Raw genomic sequence first — 19418 nt, forward strand, 5'->3', positions numbered from 1 at the left:
TTGCACAGACAATGGGCCTAAGAGGAATGTGTTCCTTATGTATCTTCCGCAGTCCATAAAGCCTGGGAGGTCTGGCAGAGCGAGATATTAATTCCTTCATTACTTCATCTGGTAAACCAGATTTCTTTAATAACTTCCCTGTCTTCCTGACTATGGCCTGTCTCAGATCGCGACTAAGCTTCCAGTATCCGTCATCTTCTACCTGGAATCGTCAGATTAATACGTCATGTTCTAATGACAACGTACTTCTTGTACCACAACGAATATTATTAAAAGACGGATGGCACAGCAATGGGCTAAGCACTGTCTTCTGTAGTCGCGAATTTCTCCGGAGCACTTTGAGGAACAAGCTGTGAACTCTGCGGTGTTGTTTCCGTCTTGCTTCCTTAGGTACGTCGATAACATCTTTCTGATATGGACCCTCGGTGAAAATACACTGCAGCAGTTCAAGGATCACAAGAACGGTGTAAATCTCAACATTAAATTTTCCATCGAGAAGGAGAAGGATGGCAAGCTATCGTTCTTAGATGTTTTAGTTGAGCAGAGAAGGGAAAGAAGAAGTAGGTTCTGAGATAGGGGAGAGAAAGGAGTGAGAAGAGTGGGAGGCACGACATAACCATAACATATCTGCATCCGATTAAACATTATAGACTTATGCTAAAATTATAAAATGTGAACAGTGTGTGAAACAAAATTAATGTAAATATCTTAAAAACATAAAACTATGGAATGTAGTGTCACTACCCAGTTTTAGTCAAACTTGGGATACTTTGAAAGGAACCACAGTACAACACTCTGTCAAGCTACTGCTGGGCAGCACACGCAGTGTGGCATCAAAAGGCTCACAGCACCAAGTTCACAAATGGATGGTGAGATGAGCCAGCTTACTCAGCGGAAAACTGCACCACATAGTGGTAATAGCTGGAGCGGGTAGCATGGTGCCACTACACCAGAGCAAGATTCTTATTAAGAGATACTTCACTAAAAGTAGGGTTTTTGTGCGAAACTGCACATCATAGCTATCAATATAAATAGTAACAGATTTTGAGGAAGAGACATTTGGAGTCCAGCACAACCACCACTACTCCTGGCCCAAGCCATATGACGAGACGACTGGGCATCATCATCGCAGCAGTGAGTTTGGGACTAGGCTGGACTAGCTGCCTCCTGCATTGAGTCTCCTTGCAGGATTTGCCATCACAGCGCTCATGCCCTGCCGTCCAAACCTACCACCTTCATGTGCTGCCACACCTGAGCCGCCCAAGTGAGGTGTCCTCCACTGCGAAATGCCACTGCAGCAAAACACGAAGATATGCTGACTTCAAGGCCGTGGCCAACTGTCAGGCCATCGGCCGTCACTCTGCTTGACGTCAGCATCGAGGCGCCGTTTATTCTCGCTAGGGAGGCGGCCGCCACCTGCGAGCCTTCACCGGCCTGAGTCGCTGGAGTGGGCGTATCTTTCTCACACTTCAAACAACATAATGTGTATCCGGAACAAGTAAAGCATTGTTTCTCAGTAATCAGTATACCCACTGGGCCCCACCAGCCCATCACGATCACCATTCACCCTACCAAGATGGTTCAAATGGCTCTAAGGACTATTGGACTTAACATCTGAGATAATCAGTCCCCTAAACTTGTTGTTGTTGTTGTGGTCATCAGTTCTGAGACTGGTATGAAGCAGCTCTCCATGCCATCCTACCCTGTACAAGCTTCTTCATCTCCTAGTACTTACTGCAGCCTACATCCTTGTGAATCTACTTAGTGTATTCATCTCTTGGTCTCCCTCTACGATTTTTACCCTCCACGCTGCCTTCCAATGCTAAATTTGTGACCCCTTGATGCCTCAGAACATGTCCTACTAACCGGTCCCCTCTTCTAGTCAAGTTGCGCCACAGACTCCTCTTCTCCCCAATTCTGTTCATTACTTCATCATTAGTTATGTGATCTACCCATCTAATCTTCAGCATTCTTCTGTAGCACCACATTTCGAAAGCTTCTATTCTCTTCTTGTCCAAACTATTTATCGTCCATGTTTCACTTCCATACATGGCTACACTCCATACAAATACTTTCAGAAACGACTTCCTGACACTTAAATCTATACTCGTTGTTAACAAATTCCTCTTTTTCAGAAACGCTTTCCTTGTCATTGCCAGTCTACATTTTATATCTTCTCTACTTAGAATAAAATAAAGCTAACTAACCGAAGAACATCACACTCATTCATGCCCGAGGCAGGATTCGAACCTGCAACCGTAGCAGGCACGCGGTTCCGGACTGAAGTGCCTAGAACCTCTCGGCCAGAACGGCCGGCCCATTCTAAGAGCCACTGACACTCATCACAAAGCATAAAACTGTAAACGGTATAAAACAGTAAAAATATAGGAACGTAATTATTTGCAGTAACTAAACTTACAGGGAACAGGATGTAAGAGCTGTAGTTAATTGTATTTGCCTGTGTTTGGTGGCCTGTGTGGCGTGGAGGCTCTGCAGTGTGCACAGAAACCTGGCTGCACGTTGTCTTGTTGCTAGGATGGAATGTGAGATGCTATGCCACCGCCGTTTCTTCTTGATGAGTGGTGCTGTTGCTGACAGTATCGCTGTGTTGAGGTGGACGACTGAAAGAGACTTTCAAAGTTACCAAAAAATACACCCTTAATAAAATAGTTCTGAGGATTTAATACGTTCAAAATGGTTCAAATGGCTTTGAGCACTATGGGACTAAACTTCTGAGGTCATCAGTCCGCTAGAACTTAGAACTACTTAATCCTAACTAACCTAAGGACATCACACATCACGAGGCAGACAAAATCCCTGCTACCGCACGATATTTAATATGCTTCCAGACTCTCGTAAACTGGGTGAAAATCTCTATTTCTTCCAACATTTTGAGTAGGTGTCCTTAGACTCATCACGTAGAGCTTTCAGGTGCTTATCAGGGGTTGCGAATTAACGCTCAGATGTTAAATGATATTCACGAAACGCTGTTTTATCACTGTGTTTTGAACTGAGCTCTTTCAAAAGTGCTGGTAATCGACAAAAATATGGAAACCCCGAAAACACAACATATTACCATGCCTAATACAGGCTAGAGAATCCGTTGTCATTCAGAACGGATTCCAGTCGTCTGCAAATGAATAAATACTGGTCCTGTACTGTTTTCAAAAGAATCCGGTACCATTCTTACTCCAAAATATTGTCAACTTAAGGTAACGGTGAGACCGGTAGATAACGATCACGCACCCTTCTCTCCAAAGTAGACCCCAAAGGTCCAATAATACTGAGACTGTAGTGACATGGGGAGATGCAACAGCTCACCTCATACACACAAAACTAGTCCTGGACGAACCGAACTATACTAACTGGCGTTCTATCGTCTTGGAACACAGTGTCACCATTCGGGAACAAACATTGTACTACACGGAGGACTTAATCAGCCAAAAAGATCACACAACTCTTGCAGAAATACGACCTTGCAGATTAACCGAGCTGCCCATGGAACACAACGATATGGTCGCCCAGAACATCACCGAACCCCCCGTCATTTTTCACTCTTGAGCTGTAAACTTGGACAGAAGTTGTAAAAATCTGGAATAAAAGTCATTCGACAAAATTACTTTCTTCCATTGGTCTATAGTGAAGGTTTCATGGTTTGAGCACAAGGTTTTCATGTTACAGGCACTTTCCTTATTGGTGTGTGTTTCTGGAATTACAGTTGGCCACGAAGAATGGAACACCCTTCGTGTTGTTTTAGTGTTGACAGCGTTAGCAAGTGCGACATTCAGTTCTGCAGTCGTTTTTGCAGCTGTTATTCTCTTATTTTTCGTCACCATCCTCTTTAACGACCGCCTGTCAAGGTCTCTCGACACACACTCTTCATCCGCACAGTGACTTAGCGGATGATGTTTTTCCGCTTGCTCTGTATGTGGTACAGATCTTTGATACAATGCCTCTTGAGACCCCAAACACTACCGAATTACTCACCATGCGAGCGTCAACAATTTGCCCACGTTTGAATTCAGTTAACGCCGACACAACGTATTCACAACTACAGAACACATGATCATGACTAACACTTGCAACGTATTGAGGACATTGGAAAGGTGATGTTCGTGGTCAGATACAACAGAGCAGCCGACATGCTTGGATATCATCTGCATTTATGTTGAAGCCCACATTTCTCGTTGTATTTCTATATTTTTGTCCAACTTTTGTTTTTCCAGTATCTTGACTGCTTGGTAAATAGGTATATGCAACATATATTGCGATGAAGTGTTCAAATGAGATGAAAAGTTAAACCATAAATATGGAATATCGAAACGGCTTCTCTGTCTCTCGCCACGAATATGTCGGCAATAGTTACGTAATATGCTTTACAGAACATTAACAGTAAGTTACCTTAAATGGAGAGAGTTTCATAGAATTACAGCAACATGGAGGTGTGCCCTACGGAAGCGGATTAGCACATCTAATGTTCTCACGCTGATGGGAAAAAAATCGAGAGGTCAAAAAAAATTAACGTACAATAATGAAATTTCCGGAATACATTTGTATAGGAACCGTATTTAAGTGATTAACACTGCAAAATCACAGGTAAATATAAGCGCGAGATAAGCCAATGCAAATGTGGTACGTTAATAACCGATTTAACCATTTAACCGCCAAAATGTTGAATGCAAACGTGCATACGTTGTATTAATATAATACACGGACAGTTAATGCTGCTTGTTGATGACACTGAAATTGTCTTCCGATGATGTCCCAATGTACCCGACTGGAGACAGACCTGGCAATTACTGGCCAAGGCACCATCTCGACATTCTACAGAGCATGTTGGGTCACAAAATCGACATGTGAGCGAGGGTTATCCTCTTGGACATACCCACTGGAATTCTTCTCATGATCGGTAGCACAAGTCAAATCACCAGAGTGACGCACACGCACAAATTTGCAATCAGGGTGCGTGGGATAACCACGAGACTGCTCCTGCTGCCATACAAAATCTCACTCAGACCATAACTCCAGGTGTAGGTCCAGTGTGTTCAGGCTACAGACATGCTGGTTGTAGGCGCCTCGTTCTAACCAACACACGCCACTCACTGGCAACGAGGCAGAATCAATTTTCATCACCCTGCCCTCGAATGAGTACTCGTCTGACAGCACTGAAGTCTTAAATGGCAGTGGTCTGGATAAGCTAATTGCACTAATCGGCGTCTGGCTCGGAGCTGTCCTGGAAGTAAGCCACCTGTAACAGTTCGGTGATAGTATAGCGCTCAAATTGCTGCTGCAGAAGCAGTACAATGCGGCAGTGCCATACGCTGAACACGATGGTCTTCCCTCTCGGCAGTGCCACGTGGCCGTCCGGAGCCCATTCTTCTTGCAACCTTACATTCCTGTCACCACTGCTGCCAGCAATCGTGGCTATATTCCTGCCAAGTATTTCTGCAATATCGCATAAATGACATCAGGCTTCACGCAGTACACGACCTCGTTCAAACTCAGTCACTTGTTGATAATGGCGTCTTTGTGGCCTTAAAGGATTCTCGACTGACATCAATTCACCACGTGCAATCTCAAAGGTAATTAACGTTCACGAGCGTTACCTTATGTATTTAAAGCAAGCTTTATTTGCATCCACATACTGGCGTTACTGGCGCCACACGTATGTCACTGGCGCGAATTTGAACAGACATTGTCTTTTAGATATAGAAACACGTCTACCAACCTTCATTTACGTCACACATCTCCTTCGTTTTGCGATTTTATTTTCCATCATTGAACTCGTATATCAAAAGCGGGCACTAACTTTATCTAAGTGAACTGAAAAGGCATGTAATTAATTCGAAGACAGATGCATTGTTTGGGAACTAACACTTTACACCAATGAAATATTTTTATTTCGCTAATGAAAAACTTATTTTTATTCTACAACATCATTTCATTATAAACAAGAAGTACTAAATCACTTTTATGAAGTGCCATTTTGTGTCCTCAGTTTTTCTGTGGGCTGTTTGTAATTAGGCTGATAAATGGTGAGCCTAGTTCGCTGAAGTTTATTTAAATGTTCATAATTTAGTTGACATCCTTAACTTTAGTGTTGAGTACAGTATTCACACAAATAAATGTACCAAAAAACTGAGATTAGTCTCGTGACATTTGGTTTTGTTACTGAGTGTTTCCTCTTTCAAAATTCAGTAACTGAAGAACCTCTTCCTTTCAGGAATTTTCGTCCCTCGTCCTGCCGAGGTTCCAATAATTCCAAGACTACAATTGCTGAATCCTTTATAACTAAAACGAGTCAGACATCCCCACATCAACAGTAAACGGATTCTCCAGTACTGCAAATAAAGGATTTAAAATGACAATGTATTTTGGTATCTGAGCTGATGTAGTTGATAATTTGCAGAACTACTTGAGTATGAGAATAATGAAAACATTTAAATGCTGAATGATGTTTGTGAAAAATACAGTGGACAGTCGTGAAATCATATTGTGTATGTCGGCATTCGAAAGCCTCACAAGCAGATTTTTTTATTACCTGGTATACACAGTGCACAGTTGGCAGCAATACTGGCGATATACCCGTTCGGCAAAAAACAACTTTATTACAGTACAATCCACGCATTATTTAACATTACAATCTGGAGAAATACCATGTGGTACAATCACGTATAAGTACAGTTACACCAGGTCATTGGATACATACTGTTTCTTACAAGCAAGGATCTGGGTCTAAAATAAAAACAAGTTGTTCAATAATCTTCTTTATAAACTCTTTGACTGTTTAAGGAACTGAATATAAATGGGGAGAAACCAACCTTATGGCACAACATGACTAAGAGAAGAGATGGGTTGATAGGTCACATCTTGAAGCACGAAGACATCCGTCGATTTAGTAATGGAAGGAAGTGAGTAGCGTAAAAACTCTGGAGGGAGATGAAGATCTGAATAGAGTAAGCTGTTAATGCAAGATGCTGTAGGTTCGTACACATGGAGAGGCTATAGCACAGACTAGCGTGGGCAGCTTCGTCAAATCATTCTTCCTGTATTACAACACTGTGTAAGGTTTCTTCGCTTTTGCCATACTAAAAACCACTTTCCGAACCAGTTTTATTTGTAATCTTGCACGTTGTTCTGATCTTTAAGTCTTTCTCTCAGTAACGTCAATTTTAGTTTTCCTTAAATGGGAGCCAATAGGTAAGTGGAACTATTCTTATTAATTTCTTGATGACGTACCAGATTACTGGACTTCAAAAGTGATAGTGTCTCCTGACACAAAAGGAACATGTGTACATCGCGTCTATTTTTCGAAGCGGAATCCTCTTCCCAGTCTGCATTAGTTTATCCTGCTTTTCTTATTTGTGCAACTCAGACTGTTTACAAGTATCGTGACAGCAGCAATAATTACACTTTTATATAACCAATGTTGCTGCATGACAAACAACAAGTATACTACTGTGAGAGTGACGGATTAACTGACTGCCAACAGCTGAGTACAGCTTTATCAATACGAGAACCACGGACATAGTATTGCTAAGCGGAGAAGCGTGGCATTAGACTGGGGCAAGAGCCGTATTTTACTGAGGCAGGAGCCGCATTTGACTGAGGCTCGTGATCTGCCTTGTAGTCATTCTTGTTAACCCTGGTCTCTAGCCCATTCTTGTTGTGTTTCAAAAAACTGTCACCAGTTTCGGCTGAAAAGCCTTACAGCAATTAGTGCAGAGAAGCTCTGGCAGGCAGTGGTTGACGCCGTACGCTGGTGCCGGCAGGTGGGCCAGGACTTCGCAGAGTTCCTGAGTGCGGACGACGTGCCGGTGCTGCTGGCGCGGGGTCGCACGGTGCGCCGCTTCACGCTGACCTACATCTCGCTCGGAGTGGCCTTCTCGGCTTGCTGGCTGGTCTCCCCCGTCAGCCCCGACGGGCTGCCCTTCATCCTGGCCCTGCCCTACGACGTGTCGACGACCTTAGGCTACACTGCGACTTGGGTCTACTGCACAGTGGATACCGTGCACGTCGTCGTCATGACCATGGTGTTCGACTCCTTCAACATCAGCCTCATCGCTCAGCTACGTATGCAACTCTCGCTGCTCAGCAGGAAAATTGTCAGTCTCGGCAAAGACAACTCCTCACGACCCTTGGACTCATTACAAAGTACTGACTACCGGGACCTTTATTACCAACTAGAGAAGTGCGTCCTGCACCATCAAGCAATAATCAGGTAAGTCTATGAGCAAGTTGCATGCATGTTTTGAGTGTTTATTCGTCTGTGAAACGGCTGATTAAAAATTCATGTCACAGGCTTATAGGGCCTATAGAGGAGACTTAGGGGATGAACTTTCTACAAGTAACACATGTCCAGATGTTCCATTTTCATGTAAAATCAGTTTGAGGGCGGAATCACTTTCAAATTCAACTTCATGGTATGTACAGAGTGGAGGCACTGAGTTCTGACCTGTGTGTTGGTGGAGCACATGGCAAGAGCTATGTTTCGAGTACTTGTCCTCGACTTCTTTTCTACTTGAAAAAAGACGTTCTCTTCAAAGTCGACAGTGCAGCATGTCCTTGGAGCACCACAGCCTACCCTTCTAGTACCGAACGTATCAATATGTATTTAGATGAAGATGTTATGTGGAGTAAAAATTACAACTGGAACAGAGACGACGGAGCCATTTTCTCACCTTGTGTGCATACCGTGAAGTGGAAGATTTGGTAGTGATCCGGCCTTCAAACTTATTTTATTGATATGTGGTACTTATTGGAATTAAGTAAAATGACTTTCTTTTCACACAACCTGCATATTTAACAATATACATTCCTGGAAATGGAAAAAAGAACACATTGACACCGGTGTGTCAGACCCACCATACTTGCTCCGGACACTGCGAGAGGGCTGTACAACCAATGATCACACGCACGGCACAGCGGACACACCAGGAACCGCGGTGTTGGCCGTCGAATGGCGCTAGCTGCGCAGCATTTGTGCACCGCCGCCGTCAGTGTCAGCCAGTTTGCCGTGGCATACGGAGCTCCATCGCAGTCTTTAACACTGGTAGCATGCCGCGACAGCGTGGACGTGAACCGTATGTGCAGTTGACGGACTTTGAGCGAGGGCGTATAGTGGGCATGCGGGAGGCCGGGTGGACGTACCGCCGAATTGCTCAACACGTGGGGCGTGAGGTCTCCACAGTACATCGATGTTGTCGCCAGTGGTCGGCGGAAGGTGCACGTGCCCGTCGACCTGGGACCGGACCGCAGCGACGCACGGATGCACGCCAAGACCGTGGGGTCCTACGCAGTGCCGTAGGGGACCGCACCGCCACTTCCCAGCAAATTAGGGACACTGTTGCTCCTGGGGTATCGGCGAGGACCATTCGCAACCGTCTCCATGAAGCTGGGCTACGGTCCCGCACACCGTTAGCCCGTCTTCCGCTCACGCCCCAACATCGTGCAGCCCGCTTCCAGTGGTGTCGCTACAGGCGTGAATGGAGGGACGAATGGAGACGTGTCGTCTTCAGCGATGAGAGTCGCTTCTAGCTTGGTGCCAATGATGGTCGTATGCGTGTTTGGCGCCGTGCAGGTGAGCGCCACAATCAGGACTGCATACGACCGAGGCACACAGGGCCAACACCCGGCATCATGGTGTGGGGAGCGATCTCCTACACTGGCCGTACACCTCTAGTGATCGTCGAGGGGACACTGAATAGTGCACGGTACATCCAAACCGTCATCAAACCCATCGTTCTACCATTCCTAGACCGGCAAGGGAACTTGCTGTTCCAACAGGACAATGCACGTCCGCATGTATCCCGTGCCACCCAACGTGCTCTAGAAGGTGTAAGTCAACTACCCTGGCCAGCAAGATCTCCGGATCTGTCCCCCATTGAGCATGTTTGGGACTGGATGAAGTGTCGTCTCACGCGGTCTGCACGTCCAGCACGAACGCTGGTCCAACTGAGGCGCCAGGTGGAAATGGCATGGCAAGCCGTTCCACAGGACTACATCCAGCATCTCTACGATCGTCTCCACGGGAGAATAGCAGCCTGCATTGCTGCGAAAGGTGGATATACACTGTACTAGTGCCGACATTGTGCATGCTCTGTTGCCTGTGTCTATGTGCCTGTGGTTCTGTCAGTGTGATCATGTGATGTATCTGACCCCAGGAATGTGTCAATAAAGTTTCCCCTTCCTGGGACAATGAATTCACGGTGTTCTTGTTTCAATTTCCAGGAATGTATAAACTGTGTTTAACAGATAATCGAAGCATTTAACCATAACATTTTCTTTAACAAAATGAACAAATTTGCAAAATTCTTTTGATCTTAAACCTTTAACTGAAAAAGCGTTTAATTTTTGCAAAAAAATCTGAAGTGCTGAATTTCTAAACAGCAAACAAAATGAAATGATTACAAAACGGCCGTACCTGCAGCCCGCGCGTTATTGGGTGAAACAGCAGTGTTTACTACCGCGCTGGACACAGTCTGTCTTATTAAATGCCCCTCTGCAGTACATGAGAGCTATATAAGCACCGTTGATGTCAAGAGTGATTCAATTACTCTAGACAGATGATGTAACTTTTGATTTGAAAGGTGTATGTCGAAAGGTTCGGGATCAAGATGCGCTCCTGTGTTTAAAGGTTAAACAGATTAGCAAACAAAATGACAATGACAAGGCTTACTTCAAAGCAGCCAACCTCTTCATTTCAGTCAGCAATTAAGGAGCGACTGGATCCCATCCCGTCTTTTCTGAAAATTTTATTTTGGTTAAAGCCCTGCTGACAGTTGGCTGTTAATATTTTCAAAGTTAATGTATTGTCAGTTATTAGGACCGCTCGTCTTAAAACATTACTTGTGAACAATTATTACAAGAGAAGCCACTCGGCGGAACCACAAGATCCAGTAAAATATATCAATACTCACCCGGTCTTTCAAGCACAGAAACGAACAACTCAGCACAACAGGTTGTTCAGATTATAACTAATGACTGAGAAATGCAATTACAATCAAAGAACTGAACAGGTTAACAGCTAAATCTAGCCACAAGATCACTCTTTCGTTTAACGGCAACCTCTGCTTTAGTACAATTGTTCTGGCTGTATTTACGACCAAGAGGTAGAAGAGGGCAGCCAGCCCATGAGCGGTCTTCCGACACGAATGTTGCTAACCAACCGACGGGATGTCGGCCTGCTGTTTGTAGACGACGCCGACCCCGGTGAAGTACTCCGGTATCTTCGCCTCCATGCGTAACTCCTGGCTTCGGCCGCTCGGACCTCGTGACCATCTCTTGTCGCGACGCTACCGCCAATCCCCAAACTTCGTGTCTCCCTGTCGGGCCAACGAACCCCGTATAGATATCGGCAAGCAAACACCTTCTAAGGACACAATCCACAGATATTGGCAATGGAGCCACAAGAGGGATGGTCGATACTACACCTGAGCCAGTGGCCCCAGACAGAATACTAACTCAATGGCGCCACGGCTCGTTTACATCCAAAAAGTGCAGTTCCGGATGTGGGTTCCTTATCGAAACTTCAGCTATTAAGTCCCCTCTACAACCTTTGAAAGCCTGTAATATGAATTTCGAATCACTCTTATATGGGAGAAGACCAGATATATTGAACATCTCTATGTAAGTTATGTTCGGTAACAAATAATCAATATTGAATTTCAACGAAGTGTGCTCTATTTCACATATTATTACGCCATACTCGTACTTTTCTTTTTGTGGTAAGCTCACTACAAACAAAAGATGCAGTCAATTGCGTATATTGCTTTTGTGATAAGCTCATTACAAAGAAAAGATGCAATCAAGAAAAAGAAGAAAAAATGTTCACATTATTCAGGATCCAAAGTATATCTGACATTAAGCAAGATGATAGAAAATTAGTTACGAGTGTCAGCGTATGGCAAGTGACAAGAGACGGATAAAGAATATCAGTCTATGTCTACAAATGTGTGATGAATGCATAGTGGTTCATTTATTTCAGAGCACTGCGCTATGTACCACAACAGCATTAGTGTCTGCAACTTCAGATGTCAAAGAGGCAACCTTGCGTTTACACAAGGAACGTCACCCAATGGCGCTATTGAGTCGAACATGACGTGGCTGACGCCTGCCTCTGGACAACAAATTCGGGTTGTAACGCTGCAGGCCAGCAAGCAGTGCTGTGACAGGAAACGGTGCGGCGTTAAGCGCCATCGAACGTCGTCTCAGGGTGACAGGCTCACTGCATGAAGGTCTGCTTGCAGTTCACTGTTTGCTGTCGAAGGGTTGCCCAAGCTGCCCCCCATAACATCGAAGCTCAATATCTTATCGAGTGACGTTTCTGGACATGTGTTCCTGTCCTCAATTTCTCACCCAAGACACACTCACTCTACAACTCATCAAAGTTTGTTGGCATTGTTATGTTAAATCATGTGTGCGTGTACGTGTGTGTGTGTGTGTGTGTGTGTGTGTGTGTGTGTGTGTGTGTGTGTGTTAACGAGCCAAAGATGACATTGTATTCTTTTATTCTTTAAAGTTACAAGATGTTCATATTATGAGAGTGATAGGGTCTTTTGTTTTCAAAATTTGTATCTTGATTTGTATGTAATATGTACATAGAAAATGTATCTTACTAGCTTTTTGACAAATTACGAGTAGCATAGGAAAATGTTAACTAACACTGCTGAATCGCTTTGAGATAATAGAGCTATCAAGGAGATGAGTGAAAATAATATACATGAGACAGCGGAAGGTAGTAAGACACCAATTTCAGATAATTCGTCCTTAGTCAGCATGGAAATAGTGATACAATACTTTGTTTTAGTCGGCTTAAAAGCAGAAGTCGACCCAATGAAGAAACTAATGTGGTCCGTAGTAGACAATGAGGTGTTTGTCTCTTGTTGATATATATGAGGCGAGATACCAAGTCCTTACTCGATCCCATGTAATAACACTTACCTTCCTTTCCGAATTTCCCGGTCGCCGTCTTGTTTTCTCTTGAGGCTGTGGTCCTACTTTGCAGTGACACGCATTTAACCGCTGACTTCGTTTCCGATTGCACAGGGTTGAGGGCTATAAGAGAGCTTCTATATTTAAATAACTTAGTGCAAAATCACAAACACTGTCTCCATAATTCTTCTATATTCAAATAAGTTATCAACTTACAACAATTGATAATTAGCAAAGCTTTTCAGAAAACATGTTCATACGTGACGCTTCATCAAAACCATAAGACGGTACTTAAATCGAGATAGTCAGGCAGGGTGTCTATATAACAACATTGATTTTTCTTTTATGCTTGGCCATTTTCGCCTGGCCACTTTCTTCTTGAAGCCCACCGCACGACTGCAACGTGCGATTGACCCCTCACGGGCCAGTCCAAATTACGCATCAGCCATCGACTTCTGGGCTGTGCCACAGCACTTTCCCTTCTCGTATCTGCACATAATTTCCAACAAACCAAGGCACAACAGAGCTCTGTACTCTACCACTAATTAAAGTTACATTTTTCACACGCACGTCTTTCATAGGTCTAGTAAAAAGAAAGTGAGACGTGCTGCTATGTTTTAAAGCAACATGTACCACTACAACAGATAGGGTAGAGCTGAAGAAAGAAGTTGGAATATATCCTACAAACAACTGGGAGCTATTACTGTTGCCCTAAGACAAAGAGGTTAGCACAGGAGAAGAATTCGCTGCGAACATCATCGGAGCAGTCAATACGGACTCGCAAATTACAGACTAATGTCCTTAAAGTTGATATGTTGCAGAATTCTTGAGCACATTCTGGGTTTGACTATAATAAATTTGCGTGTGAGAGAAAAGCTTCTATCCGCAATTAACACCCGTTTAGAAAACAAACCTCGTGTGTAAGTAAGCTTACCCTTTCCTCGCACGATACTTTGCGAAACATGGATGAAGGCAACAGGAAAATTCCAAATTCATGGATTTCCGGAAATCGTTTGATGCTTTCAATTCTGCAGAGCGTTAACGAAGGTCCGAGCACATGAAATAGGCTCCCAGATACGCGAGTGCCTCGAAAACTTTTTTAGTAATAGAAACGACTACGTGGTCCTGAAGAGCGAGTGTTCATCGCAGACAAGGGCATCGTTAGAACTCTACCAGGGAAGTGTGTTCTCTACACACATAAACGATCTGACAGGTAGGGGGAACAGAAATCTACGACTGTGAAACTTCCCCTTTGTATGTAAAGAATGACAGTGCTCGAAAGACTCTTACGTTATTTGATTTTCAACAACTGAGCAAAACTGAACGTACTAAGACAGTTCTCTTTTTATTTATTCTCATCATCACTAAACTGACACACAATATTTTTAGCGCAACGCAGTCTGACTTTCAATAATCCCTAAAAAAAGAATGGCCCTGACTAACAATAACCTATACCTTTCATGAAACACTTACCTCACAAAAATCTTCGTTACTCGAACTACTGCAATACAGCTAGCGTCAATACTGCCAGATAAATAGATGACTCTAGCTACTGGAGGCACTAACTACTGATAGGCATAGTCAGCAAAGTAAAGATTTTGATAGAGAACAAACAACGTATTTACCTTAATAGTGTTCAAATGTCATTATATAAAATATGTTATGTGGACATGTGTCCGGAAACGCTTACTTTCCATGTTAGAGCTTATTTTATCACTTCTCTTCAAATCACATTAATCATGGAATGGAAACACACAGCAACAGAACGTACCAGCGTGACTTCAAACACTTTGTTACAGGAAATGTTCAAAATGGCCTCCATTAGTGAGGATACATGCATCCACCTTCCGTCGCATGGAATCCCTGATGCGCTGATACAGACCTGGAAAATGGCGTATTGTATCACAGCCGTCCACAATACGAGCACGAAGAGTCTCTACATTTGGTACCGGGGTTGCGTAGACAAGAGCTTTCAAATGCCCCCATAAATGAAAGTCAAAAGGGTTAAGGTCAGGAGAGCGTGGAGGCCATGGAATTGGTCAGCCTCTACCCATCCACCGGTCACTGAATCTGTTGTTGAGAAGCGTACGAACACTTCGACTGAAATGTGCACGAGCTCCATCGTTTATCCACCACTGCTGGCGGCTCACCTCCAACTGCCCAAGGCTACGCGCTGTTCACATCCGAGTGCTCAACACTACACTAGCGAATATTCCAACAATGAGTCCAACGAGCCTCGTACTGCACACAGCGCAGTCAGCGATTTCATACAGAGCACTACGTGGCGTTACCAACAATAAACCTAAACAACCTACTTACAACTATTTGCTGATAAAGCTGTAGTGTACGAGAAAGTATTTCTTCTGTAAAAATCATATTTCGATTGAATCATTTGCCTTTCCTTTAGAACTTTTGCGAGTATTTGTTAGCATAAATTCTAAAGGCTATATGTCTACAACTAATCAAAGTTGGACACATGTTGTACGGAGTATTTGAATTCGTCTCACTCCCTAAACTATTTGCTATTCCTCATGAAAAACCTTACATATCCAGGAGTTGTTCTGTGAGGAAAATTTAATGTGCGAATATGTAATTCTTGCAAAGCACGCTGTTTCTTCTACCTGATGATGTACCAGTGATAGCTTGACAGACTATTTGATGAGAAATGATGAATCGCTATCTCTCTCGAGTATTATCGTATGCCAGTATCGTAAAATGACCCATAAAAGGTGGTTAGCATCATGTGATACTGCTGCATCGTCAGCGCGTTCAATTTACTTAAACTACCTCCACTTTTAATTCGAATTCAGAGCCTCAGTCAAACAACGCACTACTTCGTACAGTCTTTGATTCTTGAGCTAATTATTATATCGACAGAGCTGACTATGGCTATGGATGAATTTTGTCGCCTTTTGTGTTCTTATTTTGGTTCTAAACATGACAGCTGATGCCAACTCATCATATTAGTGTTGATTACTGATATGTATATTTCACCTGCATGTATACGTTATATTAACGTACGAAAACCTGACCTCACGGTGTCACACAACTCTGCACCACTACATTGCACCAAAAATAGTCGTCAAGCATCACCAAATTTGAGAAAATAATGAGCAGGGATTATATTTCCCTCTGTTCTTAGAAGATTAATTTAAAACTGTCGACGGTGGAGCACTCCAGTCCATTCTCGAAACTTCTCCCTTTATCCCTGGAACGTTTCCCGCTCTATTGGTAAGGCTGTGAATTATATAACAAGCTCGCTGAATCACGTATATCCGATATACCTCAGTGGTTCCATTCATTTGAAGCTATACCTTGTAATTTTTGCGAAGCTAATTCCGGTGATTAGTTCGGTATCCTATACACCAAGCACATAAGTAAATGTTTATAAAATATACCACAACTGTATTTCAGTTATGTTTATTACTCCACAACTGATTTCGTTTTAAATGAATATCTTCAGGCGACTTGCGGTTCAAAACGAGACAGATCGGGCTAAAATTGCTAAAACATGCACGTAATACACTGAAGAGCCAAAGCAACTGCTACACTTGCCTAATAACGAGCGCGGTACTCGTGAACACGCAGAAGTGCCGCGACACGACGAGTCATGGACTTTACTAACGTCTGAAGTAGTGCTGAAGGGAACTGACACCACGAATTCTTCAGGGCTGTCCATAAATCAGTAATAGTACGAGGGCGTGGAGATTTCTGAACAGTACTTTGCAAGGCATCCCAGATGTACTCAATAATGTTCATGACTGGGAAGTTTGGTGGCCAGTGGAAGTGTTTAACTCACAAGAGTGTTCCTGGAGCCACTGTGTAGCAATTCTGGGCGTGGAGGGTGTCTCATTGTCCTGGTGGGATTTCCCAAGTCCTTCACAATGCACTATGGACATGAATGAATGCAGGTGATCAGACAGGATGCTTACGTACGTGTCACCTGTTAGGGTCATATCTAGACGTACCTGAGGTCTCATATCACTCCAACTGCTCATGCTCCATACAATTACAGAGCCTCCACCGGCTTGAACAGCCCCTGCTGACATGCAGGGTCCATGGAATCATGAGGTTGTCTCCAGACCCGTACACGTCCATCCGCTCGATACACTCTGAAACGAGACTCGTTCGACCAGGCAACATGTTTCTAGTTATCAACAACGCATTGTCGGTGTTGACTGGCTCAGGTGAGGCCTAAAGCTTTGTGTCGTGTAGTCATCAAGAGTACACGAGTAGGTCTTCGACTCCGAAAGCCGATATCTATTATGTTTCGTTGAATGGTTCGCAGGATGGCACTTGTTAATGGCCCACCATTCAAATCAGCAGCAATTTGCGGAAGGGTTGCATTTCTGTTACATTGAGCGATTCTCTTCAGTCGTCATTGGTCCCGTTCTTGCAGGATCTTTTTCCGACCGCAGCGATGTCGGAGATATGATGTTTTACGGGATTCCTGATATTCACGGTACACTCGTGAAATGGTCGTACCGCTACCTCGGAGGTGCTGTGTCCCATCGTTCGTGCACCGACTATAACACCACGTTCAAACGCACTCAGATCTTGACAACTAGACATTGTAGCAGCAATATCCGATCTAACAACAGACACTTGTCGTCTTATATAGGCGTCGCCGACCGCAGTGTCGTATTCTGCCTGCTTTCATATCTCTGTATTCGAAAACGAATGACTATACCAGTTTCTTTGGCGCTTCAGTGTATATGACATGTAACTCACGCCGGAAACTCACCAACAGCCTTTGTAACTAATTTCTCATACAATCGCAGAAATGCCTAAAGGGCATAGATAACTCTAAAAGGCACGGTATGGACACGACGAGGACACTGAATCACTTCACCGACTGCCTGGCACGAGGACAACCAACAGTATGTTCAGGGAAAATAGCAACGTGCTGCGTCATACTGTAGTCTACAGATCATCCAAAGATGTTCATTTACAATAAAAACGGTTACGATACAGTAAATGAACCTGAAATACAATTTTGGTGGCTTTTATTAACATTTCCGTTATTCATTTGTGAAAGCACAAAATGATCAAGATTATTAAGTTCAGGAATTCTGGACTTCTCAGAGATGAGTCGGAATAATTCAATCAATTTCAATTAGCCGACACAACAAACTAAGTCTGACATTTAAAGGGAAACAGGAATAGTAACACAGGTGTCGATAACCGTTCTCTATCCTTTCCCAGTGATGGAGCAGAACTCTCTGAACCTCATAACTGACTGTTGTACGATCCACGAACGATGGCGTTTCCTGCATGTCGAGGCAAGGACAGGAATGGCATTGTTGACGATTCCAAGCGACAGTTGTGGTACACAGATGCGCCTGCTTTCCGTGTGAAGAAAGGGCGTATCCTGCAAATTATGTCTCTCGATTGCTTATGCAGAATGTAGCACTTACCACCACCATCAGCAATGGCAACCCGCAAAAAATGAAATACAAATTCACTAAACAACTCGCTAAGATCACTTCTAATACTCGCATTACCTGCAGCATTCAAAGCAGAGCGAACAAAACAGTACTGCACCCTCTTTGGCTGTCGGAGCATGAGTGACGTAGGTGCGCAGAACAAGACTAAACTCGACCGCCATCGTTCGTGACTCCAACTACACATTCCTGGTTGTTGTACTTTAGAGATACCTTTAGATGATAATACGTACTTCTGTGTTTCGCTACAAAACAGAATGCGAAGCTAATCCTTTGAAAAAATATAATATCAGCTGTCGATAGCGCGCGTCTCTTATATATCAATGAGATCACCTTTGTCAACAGAGCTCTATTCCTTTGTTGGCCTCCACATTACTGATACATCGCGATGACCATGGTGGGAAACGTGCTTACAGTAAGTGCCGCAGACAGTCTCCCTAGATGAAATGTAGACTTGTAGAAGACGCCTCGCAGTCCTTCTTCCAGAAGCAGGTGGAATACCTTTACAGATAATGAGCCAATTAGGTACTGAGAAAGCATGTATGACTTCATCTATAATGATCTTCCCAGCGCAAAATTCTTGTGTCTCTATAAAAAATGTAAAACATTTTGTGCTTGGATTAATTTGTATTTTGATAGTCTCTATCACAGAGGGAGTATCTCTTGGAACCATTAAACAGTCGCTGATACAGTCACTGCAGAAACAACCAGTGAGCACCTGTAACAGTCAGATTTGATTCATGTGTGTTAACTGTATGTAAGTCGAAAAATAATATTTGGCTTATTAACACTACTTTTTTTAAAATTTGTCTCTCATTTTCCCACGCTACAAGACTACTCGGTTGACATCTTACAGCGTGTGTCTTGGCTGCCATGCGTTGACAGGAACGCTGACTTGCTGGAGAGGTGCCTAAGCGGAATGTTGCTGGGGCAGAGCATCTCCATCGGCTCCGTCGCCTGCTTCCAGATGTTCCAAGTTGCCCTGGTGAGTGACTGCGTGCAGCCATCTCTGTGGCTTAAAGCTTCGGCACTTACGCAGCA

At 43.7% G+C, this 19418-nt stretch overlaps 1 protein-coding gene across 1 annotated transcript in view; it reads left to right on the top strand.

The window, feature by feature from the left end:
* Nucleotides 1-19418, top strand: part of LOC126278846 (odorant receptor Or2-like) — a 60137-nt gene that overhangs the window by 18967 nt on the left and 21752 nt on the right. The window contains exons 3-4 of the mRNA XM_049979122.1: nt 7773-8221; nt 19263-19362. Coding sequence (XP_049835079.1) covers nt 7773-8221; nt 19263-19362 — 549 coding nt within the window. The remainder of the gene's footprint in view (nt 1-7772; nt 8222-19262; nt 19363-19418) is intronic.

Source organism: Schistocerca gregaria, chromosome 6 (genome assembly GCF_023897955.1).
Source record: "Schistocerca gregaria isolate iqSchGreg1 chromosome 6, iqSchGreg1.2, whole genome shotgun sequence".
Lineage (NCBI taxonomy): Eukaryota > Metazoa > Arthropoda > Insecta > Orthoptera > Acrididae > Schistocerca > Schistocerca gregaria.